The sequence below is a fragment of the Antedon bifida genome, chromosome 1 (assembly GCF_963402885.1).
Source record: "Antedon bifida chromosome 1, ecAntBifi1.1, whole genome shotgun sequence".
Taxonomy (NCBI): domain Eukaryota; kingdom Metazoa; phylum Echinodermata; class Crinoidea; order Comatulida; family Antedonidae; genus Antedon; species Antedon bifida.
In genome coordinates this window covers 10,942,893-10,963,553 of record NC_136226.1, presented here as the reverse complement: position 1 = coordinate 10,963,553, position 20,661 = coordinate 10,942,893, and the positions used below count along the sequence as shown (strand labels likewise).

Sequence of the window (20,661 nt, the reverse complement as noted above, 5' to 3'; positions counted from 1 at the left end):
ACTGTAGCCTACACACAATAGAACAAATCCTATCCAGGGATCAGTAGCGTCAGGTTTGGTTGTTGAATAAGTACCAATCTAATAACACTATGAAGTTTGATAACGTCTTTAAATACATTGGTGAATATGGTCTCTATCACAAACTGGTGACATTGTCAATATGCTGTCTTATATTTTTTAATTCGTTTACTAATATATCAACCGTGTTTCTCAGTGGGACTATGGATCACCATTGCAAGCCTCCATATGAAGCTAATTGTAGCGAGCTTTATCTCGGTGACTGCTGGAATACAGGCGATAGCATGAGACTTCCACCAGATGATGAGGGGACACTATTAATCAATGAAGCACAATGTAAAATGTATGCAAATGATACGACTGAACTGATTGATTGTGAACATGGATGGACTTACGATCGATCACGGTATGATTCCACTATTGTGTCTGAGGTAAGATTGTTTATTTTGTGTTCGTCAAGAGGTAGGACAAAACTCAAGAAAGGAGGATTATGGTTTATAGATAAATAACACCATAAATACATTAAATAGATATAATGTTGAATTGTAGATATAAATGAATGTCAACATTGTTTTTTTGCACACTAAGTTGGCTTGTATGTTATTGTATTATCATTATGCTGGTCGAAAAACAAACTATAGAAATAACATACTAGCTCATATATGGCGTATGTATTAAATATACAAACTGATAAGTTATTACAATATAAACCATTGGCATAAAGACTGGTTGAAGTCACTGTGTCTCCCATAATGCATGCTCTATTGTGTAGAAATAGAGATTAGTTTTAGATTTTAGAAACGGTTGCGTTGGAGTACCTTGTATTCAAAACTGTCATTGTGTATATGAACAATAAAGTTTAGCTCGTGGTGATTACTTTGTAAAAAAACCTTAAATGAACATCTATTAAAACTGATTTAGTTATAGGCTAGGATAGGTTACAATCAATTATATCATTGTATCATTGTATGAGCAGGGAAGAGTGTAATTAACTCTTCCTTGCTATATGAGCGAGCACAACAGTAGGCCTATATACTTACCGGCCTTTTCAGCACACATTATGTTATAATATACAACATCTAAAATCATTATTTTAAAAATCTATTTAGACAAACCAAAATTAGTTACTGACTGACAGTTCGAAAGGAGCACTGAAACTGTCAGTCAGGTCAGTAACTAATTTTGGTTTGTCAAAATAGATTTTTAAAATATCGTATCTTCAAACCAGATGAACATTTTCAATCTTTCTAAAATCATTGTTACCTATATTTCAGGAGTTGTTCCAATACATCACAACAATGCCTTATAAGTATTTAATTTAACAATAAATATTTATATAACATGCATTGCATTTTGGTAGTTTGACCTGGTGTGTGAAGACAGTTATTTGGTTTCCTTGGCGTCATCCTTGTACCTAGCAGGCTCATTTGTTGGTTCTATTCTATTCGGACTTCTTTGTGATTTGTAAGTTTTAAATAAATGAAAGAATTCGGTGCCTTCATAATAGTATCATGCCATTAAATTTTGGAGGCAATCCGGACCAGGATAACAATTCTGGACCACTTTTTATTATTTTACTAATATTAGGCCGTAACTATACAAGACTAATGTTTATCACGATTCTTGATACTTGTTACTCCTGGTGGATGTTGCAACTCTCTGATTGCTCTTGTTTAAATAATGGTTTTCGCGATTTTCAGCGAGTCTTCTAATTATATGCGATTTTGAGTCTATTCCTTAATCCATGTTTGAGTGTAGTTCAAACTTATAAGTACCGTTCTCTACTCTGCTGCATTTTGTTACACTACTCACATTTTATAAATTTCAATTGTTAGTCTAGGAAGAAGAAAAGTAGTGTTTTTAGGCTTTGCATTGGCTTTATCATTCTCGATGTTATGCAGTCTGTCGAAATCATATGTGATGTATGCGAGTTTCCGCTTCCTGACCGGAATATGTAATACTGGGTTATATTGTTCAGTCTTCACATACGGTAGGATAATATTTTATTAAAGATCATTAAAATTCATATTTTAAACCATTGACCAACTTAACAAATACAATTAAAATGGTATATTCAGAGCTGATGATAGGTATAATACTGCACAGTGTACTAAACAATCACGCAAAATTGAGACTTGAGACAGAAAAAAAAATAAAACGACATATAAATGAAGGAGCTTTCGATTGACATCATGTTAATGCATTGTGTGCATGCAAGGGCAATATGCATGGGGCCTAGGTTTGTCTCCCTGCTTCAGTATCATGCCTGGTAAAACAACACGCTGTAAATGTCGCGACCTTTCAAGCTAAATTGGTAAATAATATAATCATATTTTAATGTTAAATGTTAAAGTTTCAAACATAATATAATTTTCGTCACGGGCATACAACGAACATTGCCAATATATTTCGTAGACTGTCCCGATAATGTAATACCATACAGACAATTTGAATTTAAATATTGCTTTTTATCTGTTATTATTTTCAGTTACGGAATTAGTTGCTCCATCAAGACGAGCCATGATGTCTACCATTGTGACTATCTATTGGTGCTTTGGCATAATGATGTTAGCTCCGATTGCTTATTTCATTAGATCATGGGACAAGCTTCTCATGACTTTCAGCATTTCCCTTTCCCCTCTGCTGTTGCTTTACTTGTAAGTGTACTTTTATAAATTAAAAACGGAAAGCATATAAAGAGTAATTTGTGAATTGCTATATTACATGTTCCTTAAATGAATGTACACAGGAAATATAATTAGCTATTGTAAAAGTGGACTTGTAGCCTTGTATATTGATCGTACAGTAGGGTCATAGGGTTCAAATCGTGTAAAGTGTCAATTTTTTAGTCGCGTGCAACTCGACTCTACAGCTCACTAAGTCGGTCGGTTGGTCGGTCGGTCGGTAAACACTAACTTGTATATGGCCTTGCCTTGATATCAGTTTCATCTAGCTAAGTCAATTTTTTACAGTATATTCCTTATGGCCAGGAATCGGTGTGGTTATTTGTTCACGGTGCGCAATAAAAAATTACGCGATCTACGCACGATTTAACGAAATCACGTTTGTAATCATATCTTCACAAGCATGAATCACAATTAAATAAAATTTATAATATCGATAGGAATCTTCATGTAGGGCTTTCTCTTTCCAGCCCTTGGGTTTCTCCTATTGCCACCTCTTCCGATAATCTATAAGAGTTCCTTTTTCATCTAACACCTTCTCCTTTAAAGCAAATTTCAGCATCCACTATAGTATTTTACTCTGCTCTACAGCTCACTATGTCGGTCGGTAAACACTAACTCAAATTTGAGCACGCGACTGCAGCCATGTATGCAGCCATGTATATGGCCTTGTTTTCTTATGACAATCAAAAAAAGAACTCCACTCCGAAAAACTTAAGACTTTGTTTCGGGAGCATTATGTGAATATTAGCTCTGTGAATTAATTCGCATATGGTAACAATTTTCTATAAATATTTAAAAAATAATTATGGTCAAGCAAAGTTGGTATTATAATATTTTTATGTAATTCGGTGGCTGGTAATCTAGTAATTCATTTCTAACTTAATTTGATCATTTTTTACAGTTTTATTCCAGAGTCACCTCGCTGGCTTCTTGCCAAAGGGAGAACTGAAGAAGCAAAACTTGTTATTCAAAAAATTGCAAAAAGAAATAAAGTTGGAGATTTACCGGATGACATATTGGACAATTTAGAAGTTGGATGTGTAAGTTGAAATATTTATTTTGCTGCCAAAATGTCATTGTATAGTAATAGTTAAGTGACATTATTGTCAATAGAAAAAGAGAAAATATTTTGTATTTATTCATAACAGTTTTAGGGAAAGGGTCGACGCCTGATCTCACAACCATGCAAAATTGATATGTCTGACTGGTTCCTCGTTTTGGTTGATTTTATAGGTTTTTAAAGATGTATTGCCCCTCCCCCCTCCCCCTGAAAAATAATTCTTAACATTTTGTTGTTGAATATGCCATTTTTGGTGTAAGTGGATAACTATTAGGTGACATTAATACCTAAGAGTTATCCACTTAAACCAAAAAATGTGATCAAAAAATGTATTTACCTAAAAAACTGTAATTTAAAGCAAACATTAATCAAATTGGCTGCCAGCCAATGGGTTTTTGGTTGAATTTAGCCATTTATTTTGTCATTTTATGAGTGAAAACATTAATTTTCTCCGGTTTTTTTTTACGAAAACGTTTCTAACGTAATTAAAACTACAAAATAATCTATTCTAAGTCTGATTTTATTTTTCATGTTTTGGGGGACAATACATCTTTAATTGAATAAAAGAAAGTTAATAAAACAAAATGTGACGTAAAACGCATGAATATTTATTATAGGATTCAAGTGAAAGTACCAAGACTAGTCCGTTGATTATACTTCGATATCCACAGATGAGAAGGAAAACTGTTTACATCACATACAGTTGGTACGACACATTTCTTGTTTATTTGTGTAATAAAACTATTTTCATTTATTCCGCTCTAAAACTCTGTGACCGAAAAAGTAAAAAAGGTAAAAAGTATAATGCCATGTCATTACAGCCATATCAAAGATATGTTTTTGATAAATTCCAACTAAAACTAAATTTTGCTTAAACGAATGTTTAAAATAGGTTTGCCGTTAACCTTGCCTACTATGGTTTGACGTATGGTGTTGAGGGTCTAAACGTCGACGTATACATTGGAACTTTCTTGGGTGGTGTTACCGAGTTGTTGGCCTACCTGTTTACTTGGTTCTTTATTCAGAAGCTGGGCAGACGATGTTCACTAGCAGGTACCCTTGTTGCTGGTGGTGTTGCTTGTTTCATCAATATATGGATTCGTAAGTCTAGATTTGGTCCACATCGATGCGCATGCTCTATTGAAACTTTTCAAGTCTGTCACGTAACACCAGAGCGCGCTCGATGTAAAAAAAAAAATTCAAACTTTTGTTTGGAAACTCAGTTTGCCATTGTTTGTAGAACGTTGTGCTTAAAGATATATTGTCCCCCTAAAAAAAAAATTGTTTTCACATTTTTTGTTGAATATGCCATTTTAGTGTAATAGTTATTCACTTTGAGCAAAACATATTTACCTGAAAAAATGTGATTTAAAGCAAAAAATTCTTAAATTGTCTGTCAGGTAATGGTTTTTGGTTAAAATTAAACGTTTTTTTTTGTATTTTTATAAGTGAAATAATTTTTTATTTTGATTTTTTTTTTACAGAAGTGAATAACTTTATTGAAACTGCAAAATGAACTATTTAAAGTCTGATTTTATTATTTATTATTTTTCATGTTTTTGGAGGACAATACATCTTTAATGGAAGCTGTACATTTGAAAATCTCATGTCGTGTGAACCTCAAATGGACAGTCACAACCTTCCCAAATATGGTGGTTGGTGGTTGCGTCTTATGGTACTGTGTACTTTGTACTAGTCCATGATTGCCTGGGTACGAAAGTTTGGGGTGGGGTTCAATAATACTGAATTGAATCAACAATGAATTCCAAATAGTGTCCCAATTTAGCTTAAATTAGTGTGTTGGATTATAATCGAGCATACGGTACTATATACTGACAATCAGAATTCGACCTTCTGTTTTGATATGCTACAATTATTACTAAAGTAATTTTAACAATGTATTTTTCAATCGGGTCGATTCGAATTTTCAATTATTAATGAGCAACGTGTTGCTTTTATAAAGCCATTTATTTAGAGTAATAATAATTATGTTTGTACACTTTCAGCGGTAACACTCGTGGCTTTCAGGACATCTTTAGCAATGATTGGCAAGTTTTTTATTACATCTGCATTTGCAATTGTTTATATATATACTGTTGAACTTTTTCCAACGAATATTAGGCAAGTTAAATACATTTACTTTACAGTAATACTATATGATAAGTTCGTAAAATAATATTAATATGTTCCTGAATGTTGTCTGGTCTGTGTAAATGGTCTGTAAAATCCAAAATAACAAGCACCCGCTTCTTTTGCTGCCATTGTAACTTGTGTCAATACATGTCACATATTGACTATAACGTAATTGTATATGTGTTTACAGGAGCACCGGTTTAGGAATATGCTCCCTCTTTTCACGAGTGGCTGGGATGCTTGCCCCTCAGATTCTTTTCCTCGAAAAAGTATGGGCACCTCTGCCGCTGGTGGCGTTCAGTTTTACGTCAGTGACTGACCTATATTTCAGGAGTTGTTCCAATACATCACAACAATGCCTTATAAGTATTTAATTTAACAATAAATATTTATATAACATGCATTGCATTTTGGTAGTTTGACCTGGTGTGTGAAGACAGTTATTTGGTTTCCTTGGCGTCATCCTTGTACCTAGCAGGCTCATTTGTTGGTTCTATTCTATTCGGACTTCTTTGTGATTTGTAAGTTTTAAATAAATGAAAGAATTCGGTGCCTTCATAATAGTATCATGCCATTAAATTTTGGAGGCAATCCGGACCAGGATAACAATTCTGGACCACTTTTTATTATTTTACTAATATTAGGCCGTAACTATACAAGACTAATGTTTATCACGATTCTTGATACTTGTTACTCCTGGTGGATGTTGCAACTCTCTGATTGCTCTTGTTTAAATAATGGTTTTCGCGATTTTCAGCGAGTCTTCTAATTATATGCGATTTTGAGTCTATTCCTTAATCCATGTTTGAGTGTAGTTCAAACTTATAAGTACCGTTCTCTACTCTGCTGCATTTTGTTACACTACTCACATTTTATAAATTTCAATTGTTAGTCTAGGAAGAAGAAAAGTAGTGTTTTTAGGCTTTGCATTGGCTTTATCATTCTCGATGTTATGCAGTCTGTCGAAATCATATGTGATGTATGCGAGTTTCCGCTTCCTGACCGGAATATGTAATACTGGGTTATATTGTTCAGTCTTCACATACGGTAGGATAATATTTTATTAAAGATCATTAAAATTCATATTTTAAACCATTGACCAACTTAACAAATACAATTAAAATGGTATATTCAGAGCTGATGATAGGTATAATACTGCACAGTGTACTAAACAATCACGCAAAATTGAGACTTGAGACAGAAAAAAAAATAAAACGACATATAAATGAAGGAGCTTTCGATTGACATCATGTTAATGCATTGTGTGCATGCAAGGGCAATATGCATGGGGCCTAGGTTTGTCTCCCTGCTTCAGTATCATGCCTGGTAAAACAACACGCTGTAAATGTCGCGACCTTTCAAGCTAAATTGGTAAATAATATAATCATATTTTAATGTTAAATGTTAAAGTTTCAAACATAATATAATTTTCGTCACGGGCATACAACGAACATTGCCAATATATTTCGTAGACTGTCCCGATAATGTAATACCATACAGACAATTTGAATTTAAATATTGCTTTTTATCTGTTATTATTTTCAGTTACGGAATTAGTTGCTCCATCAAGACGAGCCATGATGTCTACCATTGTGACTATCTATTGGTGCTTTGGCATAATGATGTTAGCTCCGATTGCTTATTTCATTAGATCATGGGACAAGCTTCTCATGACTTTCAGCATTTCCCTTTCCCCTCTGCTGTTGCTTTACTTGTAAGTGTACTTTTATAAATTAAAAACGGAAAGCATATAAAGAGTAATTTGTGAATTGCTATATTACATGTTCCTTAAATGAATGTACACAGGAAATATAATTAGCTATTGTAAAAGTGGACTTGTAGCCTTGTATATTGATCGTACAGTAGGGTCATAGTGTTCAAATCGTGTAAAGTGTCAATTTTTTAGTCGCGTGCAACTCGACTCTACAGCTCACTAAGTCGGTCGGTTGGTCGGTCGGTCGGTAAACACTAACTTGTATATGGCCTTGCCTTGATATCAGTTTCATCTAGCTAAGTCAATTTTTTACAGTATATTCCTTATGGCCAGGAATCGGTGTGGTTATTTGTTCACGGTGCGCAATAAAAAATTACGCGATCTACGCACGATTTAACGAAATCACGTTTGTAATCATATCTTCACAAGCATGAATCACAATTAAATAAAATTTATAATATCGATAGGAATCTTCATGTAGGGCTTTCTCTTTCCAGCCCTTGGGTTTCTCCTATTGCCACCTCTTCCGATAATCTATAAGAGTTCCTTTTTCATCTAACACCTTCTCCTTTAAAGCAAATTTCAGCATCCACTATAGTATTTTACTCTGCTCTACAGCTCACTATGTCGGTCGGTAAACACTAACTCAAATTTGAGCACGCGACTGCAGCCATGTATGCAGCCATGTATATGGCCTTGTTTTCTTATGACAATCAAAAAAAGAACTCCACTCCGAAAAACTTAAGACTTTGTTTCGGGAGCATTATGTGAATATTAGCTCTGTGAATTAATTCGCATATGGTAACAATTTTCTATAAATATTTAAAAAATAATTATGGTCAAGCAAAGTTGGTATTATAATATTTTTATGTAATTCGGTGGCTGGTAATCTAGTAATTCATTTCTAACTTAATTTGATCATTTTTTACAGTTTTATTCCAGAGTCACCTCGCTGGCTTCTTGCCAAAGGGAGAACTGAAGAAGCAAAACTTGTTATTCAAAAAATTGCAAAAAGAAATAAAGTTGGAGATTTACCGGATGACATATTGGACAATTTAGAAGTTGGATGTGTAAGTTGAAATATTTATTTTGCTGCCAAAATGTCATTGTATAGTAATAGTTAAGTGACATTATTGTCAATAGAAAAAGAGAAAATATTTTGTATTTATTCATAACAGTTTTAGGGAAAGGGTCGACGCCTGATCTCACAACCATGCAAAATTGATATGTCTGACTGGTTCCTCGTTTTGGTTGATTTTATAGGTTTTTAAAGATGTATTGCCCCTCCCCCCTCCCCCTGAAAAATAATTCTTAACATTTTGTTGTTGAATATGCCATTTTTGGTGTAAGTGGATAACTATTAGGTGACATTAATACCTAAGAGTTATCCACTTAAACCAAAAAATGTGATCAAAAAATGTATTTACCTAAAAAACTGTAATTTAAAGCAAACATTAATCAAATTGGCTGCCAGCCAATGGGTTTTTGGTTGAATTTAGCCATTTATTTTGTCATTTTATGAGTGAAAACATTAATTTTCTCCGGTTTTTTTTTACGAAAACGTTTCTAACGTAATTAAAACTACAAAATAATCTATTCTAAGTCTGATTTTATTTTTCATGTTTTGGGGGACAATACATCTTTAATTGAATAAAAGAAAGTTAATAAAACAAAATGTGACGTAAAACGCATGAATATTTATTATAGGATTCAAGTGAAAGTACCAAGACTAGTCCGTTGATTATACTTCGATATCCACAGATGAGAAGGAAAACTGTTTACATCACATACAGTTGGTACGACACATTTCTTGTTTATTTGTGTAATAAAACTATTTTCATTTATTCCGCTCTAAAACTCTGTGACCGAAAAAGTAAAAAAGGTAAAAAGTATAATGCCATGTCATTACAGCCATATCAAAGATATGTTTTTGATAAATTCCAACTAAAACTAAATTTTGCTTAAACGAATGTTTAAAATAGGTTTGCCGTTAACCTTGCCTACTATGGTTTGACGTATGGTGTTGAGGGTCTAAACGTCGACGTATACATTGGAACTTTCTTGGGTGGTGTTACCGAGTTGTTGGCCTACCTGTTTACTTGGTTCTTTATTCAGAAGCTGGGCAGACGATGTTCACTAGCAGGTACCCTTGTTGCTGGTGGTGTTGCTTGTTTCATCAATATATGGATTCGTAAGTCTAGATTTGGTCCACATCGATGCGCATGCTCTATTGAAACTTTTCAAGTCTGTCACGTAACACCAGAGCGCGCTCGATGTAAAAAAAAAAATTCAAACTTTTGTTTGGAAACTCAGTTTGCCATTGTTTGTAGAACGTTGTGCTTAAAGATATATTGTCCCCCTAAAAAAAAAATTGTTTTCACATTTTTTGTTGAATATGCCATTTTAGTGTAATAGTTATTCACTTTGAGCAAAACATATTTACCTGAAAAAATGTGATTTAAAGCAAAAAATTCTTAAATTGTCTGTCAGGTAATGGTTTTTGGTTAAAATTAAACGTTTTTTTTTGTATTTTTATAAGTGAAATAATTTTTTATTTTGATTTTTTTTTTACAGAAGTGAATAACTTTATTGAAACTGCAAAATGAACTATTTAAAGTCTGATTTTATTATTTATTATTTTTCATGTTTTTGGAGGACAATACATCTTTAATGGAAGCTGTACATTTGAAAATCTCATGTCGTGTGAACCTCAAATGGACAGTCACAACCTTCCCAAATATGGTGGTTGGTGGTTGCGTCTTATGGTACTGTGTACTTTGTACTAGTCCATGATTGCCTGGGTACGAAAGTTTGGGGTGGGGTTCAATAATACTGAATTGAATCAACAATGAATTCCAAATAGTGTCCCAATTTAGCTTAAATTAGTGTGTTGGATTATAATCGAGCATACGGTACTATATACTGACAATCAGAATTCGACCTTCTGTTTTGATATGCTACAATTATTACTAAAGTAATTTTAACAATGTATTTTTCAATCGGGTCGATTCGAATTTTCAATTATTAATGAGCAACGTGTTGCTTTTATAAAGCCATTTATTTAGAGTAATAATAATTATGTTTGTACACTTTCAGCGGTAACACTCGTGGCTTTCAGGACATCTTTAGCAATGATTGGCAAGTTTTTTATTACATCTGCATTTGCAATTGTTTATATATATACTGTTGAACTTTTTCCAACGAATATTAGGCAAGTTAAATACATTTACTTTACAGTAATACTATATGATAAGTTCGTAAAATAATATTAATATGTTCCTGAATGTTGTCTGGTCTGTGTAAATGGTCTGTAAAATCCAAAATAACAAGCACCCGCTTCTTTTGCTGCCATTGTAACTTGTGTCAATACATGTCACATATTGACTATAACGTAATTGTATATGTGTTTACAGGAGCACCGGTTTAGGAATATGCTCCCTCTTTTCACGAGTGGCTGGGATGCTTGCCCCTCAGATTCTTTTCCTCGAAAAAGTATGGGCACCTCTGCCGCTGGTGGCGTTCAGTTTTACGTCAGTGACTGACCTATATTTCAGGAGTTGTTCCAATACATCACAACAATGCCTTATAAGTATTTAATTTAACAATAAATATTTATATAACATGCATTGCATTTTGGTAGTTTGACCTGGTGTGTGAAGACAGTTATTTGGTTTCCTTGGCGTCATCCTTGTACCTAGCAGGCTCATTTGTTGGTTCTATTCTATTCGGACTTCTTTGTGATTTGTAAGTTTTAAATAAATGAAAGAATTCGGTGCCTTCATAATAGTATCATGCCATTAAATTTTGGAGGCAATCCGGACCAGGATAACAATTCTGGACCACTTTTTATTATTTTACTAATATTAGGCCGTAACTATACAAGACTAATGTTTATCACGATTCTTGATACTTGTTACTCCTGGTGGATGTTGCAACTCTCTGATTGCTCTTGTTTAAATAATGGTTTTCGCGATTTTCAGCGAGTCTTCTAATTATATGCGATTTTGAGTCTATTCCTTAATCCATGTTTGAGTGTAGTTCAAACTTATAAGTACCGTTCTCTACTCTGCTGCATTTTGTTACACTACTCACATTTTATAAATTTCAATTGTTAGTCTAGGAAGAAGAAAAGTAGTGTTTTTAGGCTTTGCATTGGCTTTATCATTCTCGATGTTATGCAGTCTGTCGAAATCATATGTGATGTATGCGAGTTTCCGCTTCCTGACCGGAATATGTAATACTGGGTTATATTGTTCAGTCTTCACATACGGTAGGATAATATTTTATTAAAGATCATTAAAATTCATATTTTAAACCATTGACCAACTTAACAAATACAATTAAAATGGTATATTCAGAGCTGATGATAGGTATAATACTGCACAGTGTACTAAACAATCACGCAAAATTGAGACTTGAGACAGAAAAAAAAATAAAACGACATATAAATGAAGGAGCTTTCGATTGACATCATGTTAATGCATTGTGTGCATGCAAGGGCAATATGCATGGGGCCTAGGTTTGTCTCCCTGCTTCAGTATCATGCCTGGTAAAACAACACGCTGTAAATGTCGCGACCTTTCAAGCTAAATTGGTAAATAATATAATCATATTTTAATGTTAAATGTTAAAGTTTCAAACATAATATAATTTTCGTCACGGGCATACAACGAACATTGCCAATATATTTCGTAGACTGTCCCGATAATGTAATACCATACAGACAATTTGAATTTAAATATTGCTTTTTATCTGTTATTATTTTCAGTTACGGAATTAGTTGCTCCATCAAGACGAGCCATGATGTCTACCATTGTGACTATCTATTGGTGCTTTGGCATAATGATGTTAGCTCCGATTGCTTATTTCATTAGATCATGGGACAAGCTTCTCATGACTTTCAGCATTTCCCTTTCCCCTCTGCTGTTGCTTTACTTGTAAGTGTACTTTTATAAATTAAAAACGGAAAGCATATAAAGAGTAATTTGTGAATTGCTATATTACATGTTCCTTAAATGAATGTACACAGGAAATATAATTAGCTATTGTAAAAGTGGACTTGTAGCCTTGTATATTGATCGTACAGTAGGGTCATAGTGTTCAAATCGTGTAAAGTGTCAATTTTTTAGTCGCGTGCAACTCGACTCTACAGCTCACTAAGTCGGTCGGTTGGTCGGTCGGTCGGTAAACACTAACTTGTATATGGCCTTGCCTTGATATCAGTTTCATCTAGCTAAGTCAATTTTTTACAGTATATTCCTTATGGCCAGGAATCGGTGTGGTTATTTGTTCACGGTGCGCAATAAAAAATTACGCGATCTACGCACGATTTAACGAAATCACGTTTGTAATCATATCTTCACAAGCATGAATCACAATTAAATAAAATTTATAATATCGATAGGAATCTTCATGTAGGGCTTTCTCTTTCCAGCCCTTGGGTTTCTCCTATTGCCACCTCTTCCGATAATCTATAAGAGTTCCTTTTTCATCTAACACCTTCTCCTTTAAAGCAAATTTCAGCATCCACTATAGTATTTTACTCTGCTCTACAGCTCACTATGTCGGTCGGTAAACACTAACTCAAATTTGAGCACGCGACTGCAGCCATGTATGCAGCCATGTATATGGCCTTGTTTTCTTATGACAATCAAAAAAAGAACTCCACTCCGAAAAACTTAAGACTTTGTTTCGGGAGCATTATGTGAATATTAGCTCTGTGAATTAATTCGCATATGGTAACAATTTTCTATAAATATTTAAAAAATAATTATGGTCAAGCAAAGTTGGTATTATAATATTTTTATGTAATTCGGTGGCTGGTAATCTAGTAATTCATTTCTAACTTAATTTGATCATTTTTTACAGTTTTATTCCAGAGTCACCTCGCTGGCTTCTTGCCAAAGGGAGAACTGAAGAAGCAAAACTTGTTATTCAAAAAATTGCAAAAAGAAATAAAGTTGGAGATTTACCGGATGACATATTGGACAATTTAGAAGTTGGATGTGTAAGTTGAAATATTTATTTTGCTGCCAAAATGTCATTGTATAGTAATAGTTAAGTGACATTATTGTCAATAGAAAAAGAGAAAATATTTTGTATTTATTCATAACAGTTTTAGGGAAAGGGTCGACGCCTGATCTCACAACCATGCAAAATTGATATGTCTGACTGGTTCCTCGTTTTGGTTGATTTTATAGGTTTTTAAAGATGTATTGCCCCTCCCCCCTCCCCCTGAAAAATAATTCTTAACATTTTGTTGTTGAATATGCCATTTTTGGTGTAAGTGGATAACTATTAGGTGACATTAATACCTAAGAGTTATCCACTTAAACCAAAAAATGTGATCAAAAAATGTATTTACCTAAAAAACTGTAATTTAAAGCAAACATTAATCAAATTGGCTGCCAGCCAATGGGTTTTTGGTTGAATTTAGCCATTTATTTTGTCATTTTATGAGTGAAAACATTAATTTTCTCCGGTTTTTTTTTACGAAAACGTTTCTAACGTAATTAAAACTACAAAATAATCTATTCTAAGTCTGATTTTATTTTTCATGTTTTGGGGGACAATACATCTTTAATTGAATAAAAGAAAGTTAATAAAACAAAATGTGACGTAAAACGCATGAATATTTATTATAGGATTCAAGTGAAAGTACCAAGACTAGTCCGTTGATTATACTTCGATATCCACAGATGAGAAGGAAAACTGTTTACATCACATACAGTTGGTACGACACATTTCTTGTTTATTTGTGTAATAAAACTATTTTCATTTATTCCGCTCTAAAACTCTGTGACCGAAAAAGTAAAAAAGGTAAAAAGTATAATGCCATGTCATTACAGCCATATCAAAGATATGTTTTTGATAAATTCCAACTAAAACTAAATTTTGCTTAAACGAATGTTTAAAATAGGTTTGCCGTTAACCTTGCCTACTATGGTTTGACGTATGGTGTTGAGGGTCTAAACGTCGACGTATACATTGGAACTTTCTTGGGTGGTGTTACCGAGTTGTTGGCCTACCTGTTTACTTGGTTCTTTATTCAGAAGCTGGGCAGACGATGTTCACTAGCAGGTACCCTTGTTGCTGGTGGTGTTGCTTGTTTCATCAATATATGGATTCGTAAGTCTAGATTTGGTCCACATCGATGCGCATGCTCTATTGAAACTTTTCAAGTCTGTCACGTAACACCAGAGCGCGCTCGATGTAAAAAAAAAAATTCAAACTTTTGTTTGGAAACTCAGTTTGCCATTGTTTGTAGAACGTTGTGCTTAAAGATATATTGTCCCCCTAAAAAAAAAATTGTTTTCACATTTTTTGTTGAATATGCCATTTTAGTGTAATAGTTATTCACTTTGAGCAAAACATATTTACCTGAAAAAATGTGATTTAAAGCAAAAAATTCTTAAATTGTCTGTCAGGTAATGGTTTTTGGTTAAAATTAAACGTTTTTTTTTGTATTTTTATAAGTGAAATAATTTTTTATTTTGATTTTTTTTTACAGAAGTGAATAACTTTATTGAAACTGCAAAATGAACTATTTAAAGTCTGATTTTATTATTTATTATTTTTCATGTTTTTGGAGGACAATACATCTTTAATGGAAGCTGTACATTTGAAAATCTCATGTCGTGTGAACCTCAAATGGACAGTCACAACCTTCCCAAATATGGTGGTTGGTGGTTGCGTCTTATGGTACTGTGTACTTTGTACTAGTCCATGATTGCCTGGGTACGAAAGTTTGGGGTGGGGTTCAATAATACTGAATTGAATCAACAATGAATTCCAAATAGTGTCCCAATTTAGCTTAAATTAGTGTGTTGGATTATAATCGAGCATACGGTACTATATACTGACAATCAGAATTCGACCTTCTGTTTTGATATGCTACAATTATTACTAAAGTAATTTTAACAATGTATTTTTCAATCGGGTCGATTCGAATTTTCAATTATTAATGAGCAACGTGTTGCTTTTATAAAGCCATTTATTTAGAGTAATAATAATTATGTTTGTACACTTTCAGCGGTAACACTCGTGGCTTTCAGGACATCTTTAGCAATGATTGGCAAGTTTTTTATTACATCTGCATTTGCAATTGTTTATATATATACTGTTGAACTTTTTCCAACGAATATTAGGCAAGTTAAATACATTTACTTTACAGTAATACTATATGATAAGTTCGTAAAATAATATTAATATGTTCCTGAATGTTGTCTGGTCTGTGTAAATGGTCTGTAAAATCCAAAATAACAAGCACCCGCTTCTTTTGCTGCCATTGTAACTTGTGTCAATACATGTCACATATTGACTATAACGTAATTGTATATGTGTTTACAGGAGCACCGGTTTAGGAATATGCTCCCTCTTTTCACGAGTGGCTGGGATGCTTGCCCCTCAGATTCTTTTCCTCGAAAAAGTATGGGCACCTCTGCCGCTGGTGGCGTTCAGTTTTACGTCAGTGACTTCTGGACTGGTGGCACTACTTCTGCCTGAAACTCTAAATGTGCCACTTCCGCAGACTATAGAAGAAGCTGAAATGATTACGAGGTAAGAACAGTACTTAAGCGTGGTTCCCACTAGCGACGCTAGGTTTATTACTTTTACGTTTAAACATTTTTCTCCGCATCTTTTAGTCTATTACCGATGACACGCCGTTTTCTTGTTTTATTATTGCAGGAAAAACAACATAAGAGGGAATAAAGAGTTTGAAAGTCTTCAGATGCAAGCAGCAGCCAATACTTAAGAATAAACAAAATTATAAATTTGTTATTGGAATAGTGATTAAATCGGTTTGTTTTGGTTCTCATGCCAGGTTTAATTAAATTCGTTTGGGTTTGGGTTGTATCTAGATATTTAATTCGCCGTGAAACTAAGCAATGTGGTCTAAACATGTTATGTATAGAAGGGAATATGTCAACATTAACACGTTGTAATAACATGTTGTAGCTAATTAAAAAATAACCCTACTAGGTTTACATTATGTTATGTAATATAATTTTTTTTAATATAATAATGGTACTAATGACATTTTAATTTAAGACTCGCCAGAAAAATATAATAATAATAAATATTTCAAATTTACATCTCGAAGTCTTTTCCGAAACGAAAGTTTGTTCATCTTTCAGTCTTACTTTTGTAATGATAGCATAATAGTTAAGGCTATGATATTGTAAGTATAGAGTGAGCCCTCTATAGTTAGTGTACAGTTGAGTGAGCAATGCCTCATGGCATCACTTGATGTAGGAGAACCAAGATGGTTGAGATGTAATAAATGAAACACTAATCAAGTCACGACTACTACCTGTGTTATTTATAAAACAAGTAACATTACATGGTGTCAGAATGAATGGATTAAAACCTCCAGAATCTTTGAAAGTAAGTGTCAGTAATAATATGGCAGAAGAATGGAGAAAATGGAGTCAACGTTTTGGGTTGTACATTACAGCTAGTGGCCTAGATAGGAAGCCAGCAAAGGTAAAGTGTAGTACACTATTGCATGTAATAGGCGAGGAGGCGCTAGACATATTCAACACATTTGTATTTACAGCTGACGAAGATGCTGAAGATGTAGAGGTAATTCTTCAGAAATTTAAAGCACATTTTGAGCCCCAAAGGAACATAACGTATGAAAGGCATAAGTTCAATACAAGAATACAAAAGGAAGGTGAAGGGTTTGATCAATTCATAACTGATTTAAGAAGTAAAGCAAGAACGTGTGAATTTGATAATTTACATGATAGCTTAATAAAGGACAGAATAGTAGTAGGAACTCGAAGTGATACTGTAAGAGAAAGGTTACTTCGTGAAAATGATTTAACGCTACAGAAAGCAGTAGAAATATGCCAAGCTGCAGAGATTAGCCGCAAACAAAGATGTGTAATGAAAGATGCATCAAAAACGGGCAACAGTGAAGTGATAGAAGAGAGTGAAATAAATAAGCTTAAAACAGAATATAAGTACAAAAAAGCTAGTAGTAGTGCTGCCAGTAGTTCATACAATTGTAGGCAATGTGGTAAAACTCATGAGTATAAGAATTGTCCAGCATATGGCAAACAATGTAAAGCATGTGGAAGAAATAATCATTTTGCTATAAAATGTAGGAGTAAAGATAAAAGAAAGCCATATAGGTTTAAGAAAAATAAAATAGAAGTAATAGAAGAAATAGATAGTGATAGTACAAATAGTGATGAAGAGTTCCTAATGGATACATTAGAGAATAAAGATAACACCAAAGAATGGTCTGTAAATTTAAAGATCTATAACCGTGATAGCAAACATAAGGTAGTAAAGTTGAAAATTGATACTGGAGCTCAGTGTAATGTGATAACAGAAAGTATAGTACAAGAATTAAAGATTCCAGTAAATAAAACAAATGCAAGGCTTATAACATATTCTGGTGAAAAGATAAGACCAGTTGGTAAAGTAACACTACTCTGTGAAAACAAACATAAATACTATGAATTAGAGTTCCAAGTCATGAATAAAGCAGTTCATCCTGTATTGGGACTGCAGGCTTGTGAAAGACTAAACTTGGTGAAGAGAGTAGAAAGAATAGAAACTAATAGTGACTACAATGATTTGAAATCTAAATACGATGTATTTAAAGGTTTAGGTTGTATTGGGGGTGTACAAAAGTTGCATGTAAAAGAAGATGCAAAACCGGTAATTCATCCGCCAAGATCAGTACCTATTCCAATAAGAAAGAAAGTATTACAGGAGTTGAATAATATGGAAAGTAAAGGGGTAATAGTGAAACAAAATGACCCTACCCAATGGCAAGCAGAACATGATATTAGTTTTGGACAGTTGCAGCGCTTAGTAACAGAGGCGCCAGTTTTACAATATTATGATGTAGAGAAACCGGTGACAGTAAGTGTTGACGCATCAAGCACAGGTATAGGCGCAGTATTATTGCAAGATGAACATCCGATAGCGTTTGCATCAAAAGCGTTTACAGAGCCTCAAACAAGATATGCACAGATAGAGAAAGAATTAGCAGCTGTAGTTTTTGGATGTGAGCGTTTCCATCAATATTTGTATGGCAAAGAATTTATCGTAGAAAGCGACCATAAACCCTTAGAATCGATAATGAAAAAAGCACTAGCACTAACGCCACCAAGACTACAGAAAATGTTATTAAAGCTACAGAAATACAAGCTGGAACTAGTTTATAAGAGAGGCAAAGAGTTGTATATAGCAGATGCATTGAGTAGAAATCATCTACCAGATATAGAAACAGAACAGTTTAGCATTCCGCTTTACATGATTAACAACCTACAAATGACAAAAGAAAGACTAGTAGAAATAAAGAATGAAACAGTAAAGGATACAGCTTTAAGTAAATTAAAGGACGTAGTAATAAATGGATGGCCAGAGAACAAAGCTATCCTAGAACCAGACGTTAAACCATATTGGGATTATAGAGATGAAATCTTAGTAGAAGGAGATATGCTATTCAAAAATAACAGATTAATCATACCAGCGACACAACGTAAACTGATGTTGAGTAAATTGCATGCTAGTCACCAAGGTATTGAAAAAACAAAGAAACTTGCACGAGATTTAATCTTCTGGCCAGGAATAAATGCCCAAGTGACAGACACAGTAGGAAAATGTGAAATATGCCTAAAACACCGAATGAAAAACCAAAAAGAACCAATGGTAGCCCATCAAATACCATCAAGACCATGGCAGAAAGTGGGCATGGACCTATTCACACTAGAAGCTGAGGAATACCTAATAATCGTAGACTATTATTCAGGGTATTTCGAAATAAACATGTTAAAAAGCACGAAATCTAGCTCAGTTATAAAATTTTGCAAGCAACAATTTGCTAGACATGGGATACCAGAAGAAGTAATTTCTGATAATGGACCACAATTTGCGTCAATGGAATTTCAAAATTTTGGCAAAGCGTATGATTTTAAACATACAACAGCATCCCCATTTTATCCGCAAGCAAATGGAAGAGCCGAAAAAGCAGTTCAAACCGCAAAAATGATACTCAAAAAAGCGAAAGAAGATAAACAAGATCCATATTTAGCGCTATTAAGTTACCGCAATACACCTAGAGATGGATTACCATCACCAGTACAAATGCTAATGGGCCGTAGAACAAAAACACATTTACCAACGTCTACGAAACTGCTGAAACCAAAAGTAACAAACAACATGAGACAATTAAAACAAAACAAAGCAAAACAAAAGAACTATTACGACAGAGGAACAAAACCGCTAAAGACACTTAAAGTTGGAGATAGAATTTATGTGCGAAAAGATTGTCAGTGGAAACCAGCAACAATCGTTGAGAAACAAGAAAGTCCACGATCATACACAGTTGAAAGCGATGGAAAATATTATAGACGCAATCGCAGAGATATCATTAAAGTAACAAGTTCGCAGGATTCACAGACATAACATATAATAGAACCAAACACCACACAAGAAACACGTCGCTACCCTAAACGCAACAGAAAACAATTGATAAAACTAGATTTATGAACTAAGGGCAGAATAACCCCTAAATTGTGTGCCAGAATAGTCTACCTCTGAGCACAACATAAACAGCATTATATGTAATGTACTGTATGTATGTTAGGAAAGAGCTTTTGCCTGTTGAGGTTTTGTAAATAAAGATTGTTAGGATATATATGTAAGAGAAGAAAGATGTAATAGTTTTGTTTTGTGAACAAAGGAAAAGATATTGTATAGAGTGTTGTTAGTTAGTAGATTTAGATGAACAGTAATTAACTTTTTAATTTAAAAAAAAAGGGAGATGTAATGATAGCATAATAGTTAAGGCTATGATATTGTAAGTATAGAGTGAGCCCTCTATAGTTAGTGTACAGTTGAGTGAGCAATGCCTCATGGCATCACTTGATGTAGGAGAACCAAGATGGTTGAGATGTAATAAATGAAACACTAATCAAGTCACGACTACTACCTGTGTTATTTATAAAACAAGTAACATTACAACTTTAACGACAAACTAAATTGTGTCATTCGAACATGATATCTATTCTACAGAATGAACAGAG

The 20,661-nt window shown here is 33.7% G+C and overlaps 2 protein-coding genes across 2 annotated transcripts; both read left to right on the top strand.

Annotated features, from left to right (window-relative positions):
- Positions 1 to 221: 221 nt before the first annotated feature.
- Positions 222 to 17,369, top strand: LOC144834728 (organic cation transporter protein-like). The gene is made up of 12 exons (XM_078689636.1): positions 222 to 449; positions 1,379 to 1,482; positions 3,607 to 3,745; positions 6,089 to 6,205; positions 6,316 to 6,419; positions 8,544 to 8,682; positions 11,026 to 11,142; positions 11,253 to 11,356; positions 13,481 to 13,619; positions 15,204 to 15,313; positions 15,962 to 16,171; positions 16,301 to 17,369. The coding sequence occupies exons 1-12, from the start codon at positions 222 to 224 to the stop codon at positions 16,365 to 16,367; spliced, it is 1,578 nt and encodes a 525-aa protein (XP_078545762.1). The 3' UTR covers positions 16,368 to 17,369.
- On the top strand, positions 16,967 to 20,041 carry LOC144834721 (uncharacterized). The gene has a single exon (XM_078689625.1). It carries the CDS (start codon positions 16,967 to 16,969, stop codon positions 20,039 to 20,041), a length of 3,075 nt encoding a protein of 1,024 aa, XP_078545751.1.
- Positions 20,042 to 20,661: the final 620 nt, after the last annotated feature.